At 41.8% G+C, this 6000-nt stretch overlaps 1 protein-coding gene across 1 annotated transcript in view; it reads left to right on the forward strand.

Annotated features, from left to right (window-relative positions):
* The window catches only part of LOC132572022 (IQ motif and SEC7 domain-containing protein 3-like), a 111279-nt gene extending 105517 nt beyond the window's left edge, over positions 1 to 5762 (forward strand). Inside the window, exon 3 of the mRNA XM_060238812.1 lies at positions 5672 to 5762. Within this exon, the coding sequence (XP_060094795.1) occupies positions 5672 to 5762 (91 nt within the window). The remainder of the gene's footprint in view (positions 1 to 5671) is intronic.
* Positions 5763 to 6000: the final 238 nt, after the last annotated feature.

Raw genomic sequence — 6000 nt, forward strand, 5'->3', positions numbered from 1 at the left:
TCAGTTGATTATTCCCTTATCTTTTTTAAAAAAAACCCTCATATTTATGAAAATAAATAGTAAAAAATTAGTTGGGTTAGAAACGTTTTAATGTTGTATTTATATTTTTACATTAAAGTAACTTTTAACAAGATACATAACTGTAGATAGTTGGCCCTCCATGTGTAGTTTTCTGTGAAACATTTAGGCTTAGGGTTGCCAAGTCTAATTCAGAAAATATCTGGGGACTTTGGGGGTGGAGCCAGGAGACTTTGGAGTGGAGCCAGACTTTCCCATTTACAAAATAAATATATAAAAATACAGCAATGCAGTTCACCTGAATAGTCATCATTTCCTCATCGCCCAATAGCTGCAATTCTAGTAAATGGAAGTGAATACACATAAAGCAGCCAAAATGCACAGAGTTTGCAAGCTCACATTTCACTGGGGCTTTACTCACAGGAACGGCTGTTCTTCAGGTTAACACTGGCAAACAAAAAGAGAGAGAGGTGGAGTTCTCCTCCATCCCATAAACAGGTTCCTATACAAAGATTCTGAAAACAATGCAAAACAAGCACAGACACACACACTCTTACTGGCTCCTCTACAAAGATGTCTGAAAAGTACAAGGGCTATGCTGCTCTCTTTCTCTCCCCCCTCCTTCTCTCTCTCTCTCACACATACACTCACTTACTTGCTCTGAACCAAAAGCAAAACAAACTGAGGGACTCTGGTCTCTGATGAAGCTCTGCTACTGACCCTTCTGCATGAAGTACTTCCTGCTCTTATTTAAAGACACACACACACACACACATGTTTTAAAACTGGACCTGTTTGCAGGTTTCTAAACCTGCTGGAGATCTAGAGGTACATGGTGACTGTGGGGGCAGGGCTTCCCCTACCAGCCAGCTGGCTGGGGGCAGGGTGAAGCCTGTAAAACCGGGGGATCCCCCGCTGGGAACTGGGGATTGGGAAGCCTATTTAACAGATGTATATTATGAAGTGATAAAAACATACCAGTTTGATGAAGTTTTAATTGGCAAACCCATTCAGTATAGATTGAGATAGCAACAAGAACTTGTTACAGGTGGTTATAATATCTGCAAAAGTATAATGGTATTTACTCTAGTTATACAGTGTTGTTTTCTACATCTAAATAAGCTTAACTTTGGTAGCCAATACTCATAGATATACAGTTAACCAATCACACAGCCTTATGAAATGGTAGTGTGTTCAGATGTTTATAAATGCAAATTCTATGGGAGCTGAATCACTTGATTTCATCTACATTGTATTCTGCAACATTTTCCAAATCTGACAGGCAATAATGAAAGCAAGTAGAATGCATGTAATTGTATTTGGTGTTTGCACAGGGGACTACTTTTACCTTTTTATTGTATTTCAGCAAGATACAAGTGATTTTGATCATAGGGGAGGGTGTTAGAGTAGAGTGGGAAAACAAAACACCAAGACATGACTGGAGAGAAAACAGGCCATAACTGAGTACAACCATACAATCACATAGGGATGAATTCAGCATGGGGTGACCTGCCTGCCACCTGATATCACCCCATTCCTCCAGCCCGCTTGCCAGGGGAGTGAACCTGGAGTGGTAAGCCCCAGGATCTCACATGGGTGCAAGCCACTGCATTGTTCCCTTGCCATCTGGTGTGAGAGCCATCTGAAAGCCCCATGCTGGGCATGCTGCCGTATGGCTCCACCCCAAAAATGGAGGAGGCAGGCACGCAGGCACAACCTCCTGCCTATGTGGATCTGGCCCAATGCCCATACTGCTTATCCAACTGTGACAAAAAACCTAAAGGTACCAAACACATTTTTCTGTGATACATCCAAAGTGAAACCTAATCAAGTTGAAACCACCTGACTAAATAGGAGGAGGCAGATCAGAATTTAGGCTCAAAACTCCAGGTCTACCAGGAGATGTGCCCCCCCATGCTACCTTTCCAGGTTGATGGGAAATTCCTAAGGTATCAATACAGGTCTCTGAGGGAGAGGCCTTTCCTCCTGGGAACCATTGTTGCCAATCTCAAGGTGAACTCTGGCAATCTCTCAGAATTACAACTGCTATCTAGATAGATGGCAGAGATCAGCACCCCTGGAGCTGTGGAGGTGGGGGGAGTGAATGCCTTCACTTGGGTGGCTGGGAAGACAGCAAGGCTGGGTGAGAGAGGAGCACTCACAGAGAGGCCTTTCGAAAAGAGCCTTGCAAAAACATGACAAGTGGTGGCCAAATTTTCATTATCAGCAAGGTCAGACTTAGATGTTTTCAAGTTACAGACCTCTTTAAACAATTGATGCTGGGCAAGATTCTGCTGATGAGTAGTGGCAGAGGAAGAGGCTGTCTTTGCTGCCGTCATTGCCTCCCTAGACTTGCAAATGGGCTCTTTGTATCAATTGAAGTTAAAATAAATGTTTCATGTTTATAATCATTACATGAATAAAAATGGCAACGAACTTGTAAAACTCCAATTTTCACACGGGGGATCACTGCTGAAACCCTCCCACTAATATTGCACATTGCTGAAGGCTCTTCTGTGTGCTATTCATTTACTTTACAGCTACCTGTCTCCATCAATTTAAAAGGTAAAAAGGGTTTATTCCTGATGTATTAGAAAAGGCATCATTGTCACACCATAGATCATAAAGAGCTCAAAATATACCTTAGTAGCTGTAGTGTGACAAAAAGTAGGCTGTGCACTGCACGATGTCTTACAGTTGAGGTTTTGACAGTACTGTGTGTGTGCGTGTGTATATCCATTCTAAGATTTAACTTCTAGAGGCCATGGGAAGAAAGTTGAACTTGGCAATTATGGCAACCCACACTAAAAAGTCTGAGGCATTCTGAACAGCAAAAGCAGGGATGAAATAGATGGGTATGTAATAGAAATGGTTGGAGCATTTCCTTTGCATCATGTTTTGCAGCAAGTAATTCTTTTTTAGGTTGGAAGTCAAAATTAATAATGTAAAGTAATCAATAAAGTGTATAAGTAATATAAATGTCCATGTGAAATGCAGATTTTTATTTCTGTTTACAAATGGCTGCCTAAAATTCACAGATTTTCATTCATTCTGCTATAGTAAATTTCATCCATTATTTCTGTCTCACCACAGTCATTAGCTATATATACTCTTTTACTAGAGGCATCTGATAAATAATGCAGTTTACTAGAGTAATAATCAAGTTTCTTATTAAGAATAAAGATCATGCTAATGTTTCTGAGTAAAGGGAACATAATGCAGAAGGCTTGATAGCAGGCCATTTTTATTTGCCCTGTAGCTTGTGGCTAAATTATTATGAACTCCTGTAAAGGAAGTAGAAACTAATGACTCTGAAGCAAAAAAGAATGTAGCTGAGAAAAGAGATACAAAGCGCTATAAGAATAGCTTTAATTTTAAAAGAAAAACTGATAAATCTTGTTTATAGACAGGAAAGGCTGCCAAGTATTAGTTTATCAAAAGCAAGCTGACAAGAAAGGTTCAAAAGATACACTTTTCTCTGGCAATATGAAAAACCATAACTTGGTCCTTGACTGATGTTACTGTTATTGGGAAAGTTGTATCAACATAAACATTTTTCTATGAGTAAAAGAGTTCCAATTGGTAGGAGCTTTGGAGAGTAGGACATGATAATTCCAAGAGCTGCCTGAGGTCACTTCTGGATTCTCCCCAGAAGTGATGTTGCAGCACACAAAATGCCAGCTATATAAACCAGAATAAACCAGAATTGTTCAGGAGGGTATTTTTGTATAAAGGCAGTAGGACTTATGCTATGATACAATGGTTCAAGAAGATAATTTAAGAAAGGAAACAGAACTGTGGGGTACACTACTGCATATATATTTGTTGCCATATGATTTTGCTACATTGTTACCTACCTGAAAGGTTAATTCCATTTTTCAGTATTGTTATGTCTAATACTTCTGATTTGTTTTCAGATTTCTGTAATCCTAGACCTGTTGCTTCCTTTATCAGATTTCTTATAGAGTTGCCAGTCCCCAGTTGGGGAAAGGAGATCCTCTGGTTTGGAGGCCCTCCCCCTGCTTCAGGGTTATCAGAAAGTGGGGAGGAATGTCTTCTGGGCACTCCATTATACCCTGTGGAGAACCAATACATGGATATCTGAGGCTCTGGGGGAGCTGTTTTTTAAGGCAGAGGCACCAAATTTTCAGCATAGCATCTGGTGCCTCTCCTCAAAACTCCCCCATATTTCAAAAAAATTGGACCAGAGGGCCCAATTCTATGAGCCCCAAAAGAAGGTACCCCATTCTCCAATAGAGGGAAGGCATTTAAAAGGAGTGCAGTCCCTTTAAATGTGACTGCCAGAACTCCCTTCAGAGTTCAGTTGTGTTTGTCACAACCTTGCTCCTGGCTCCACCCCCAGTGTCTGCTGGTTCTACCCCCAAAGTCCCCAGATATTTCCTGAGTTCAGCCTGAAAAACCTTAGATTGAACTGACTTGCATTGTGTAACCCATGTTAAATCGCAATGAGAAAGGCAGGCTACAAATAAAGAAAATAATTTAAATCTCTCACACTCCCAAATCTTATAAGTCTTAAAAACAAATGGGAAAGTTTTGACCTTTATTACTTTTTCAGCTGAATCATTTTTTTCTAAGCATATTGATATGTCATTAGCAGATCTGCTGTATAGAATGAGTGAAGTGTAGGAGTCAGTGGATATGAACAAGAATGGGAAAGGGGACTGGATACCGGAAGTGGGGATCTCCTTATATTTGGGGGAATATTAGCTCTTAGGATACTTTGGCTAGCAAAAGGCAATAATAAGGGATCTTTACACAAATTGTCTACCAGGATTTTTCCTTAGAGAACTCTCAGAATTAACCAGACGGTTGCTTAAGCAAGGGAGATTGTTTTATTAATAGAAAATAATAAAATAATGCACACATACAGAAAAAAGATTCACAGTGGAAACAGACACACAAGTTTAACAGAAAACACAGAGGTGGAAGGGATTATAGCAGGGGGAATTATATCTTTCTATCTAGAAGAGGCCTCAGGTCCCAGGATGAAGGAAAGATTACCAGCATCTTGAGTGTGTGGTATGGATCCAGGAATACCCAACACGGACAAAACTTTGAGTGCTATTTTTATAGAGAAAAATGTATTATAGAGATTATTATAGAGAAAACCTGAGGCAGGGTGATATGACTGCCCCATGGAACAATGTGGTGAAAGGATTACTGGAAGTAAAACAATGTGTTGGGGAATGCTAAATGGGGGTCCTGGGAATAGACAAAGATGTTGTCATATTTGCATCTATGTAAATGGAGGGGTTTCTGGGTGTAAACAGGAACTGTCAATGTTTCTGTTGGAATGTTGCTTGGAGTGTGAGAATTTAATAATCCCCTACTGATCCTTGATTGCTGGAGAGAAAAGGCTGCCCAGTTGTGGGGATGGACCATTGATTAAGGTAACTGGATTAGGAAGGGAGGAATGAAGGTATTGAGGTTGTGATAAGGAGTAATTTCTCCTTTTCTGTGGGCTCCATAATGCAGAAAGATACCTCTTTTGTTTAGGGGGGTGGGGGCTGTAGCTGGAGATTCCATAGAACAGGGTATCCCAACCCCAGTCCATAGACCAGTGCCACTTCGTGGTCTGTTAGCTACCGGGTCATGAGGCAGAGGTGCCGCACCGCCCCTTTTGCCTTCCCAGGACCCAGGTGGATGAAAGAGGCAGCACAGCCTCAGAGCAAGGCAGGGCAGACCTGCTGCCCCTTCCGCCCACTCAGGACCCCAGTGGATGAAAGAGGCAGTGCGACCTCACTCTGAAGCTTGCAGGGAAGGCAGCCTCGGAGTGAGGCAGTCCTGCTGCCCGTTCCACCAACCCAGGACCTGGGCAGACGAAGAGGCAGCACAGCCTTGCTCCGAAGCTGCCTCCCCAGCTGCTTGGCGGAGGTCTTTAAATGGAAGGGGAAGGCAAATTGTCCACTTCTGCTGCCTGGTCGCCTAATGGGGAAGCAGCAGAAGCAGTTCCAGTGTCCT

Source organism: Heteronotia binoei, chromosome 5 (assembly GCF_032191835.1).
Source record: "Heteronotia binoei isolate CCM8104 ecotype False Entrance Well chromosome 5, APGP_CSIRO_Hbin_v1, whole genome shotgun sequence".
In the NCBI taxonomy this organism is placed as follows: Eukaryota; Metazoa; Chordata; class Lepidosauria; order Squamata; family Gekkonidae; genus Heteronotia; species Heteronotia binoei.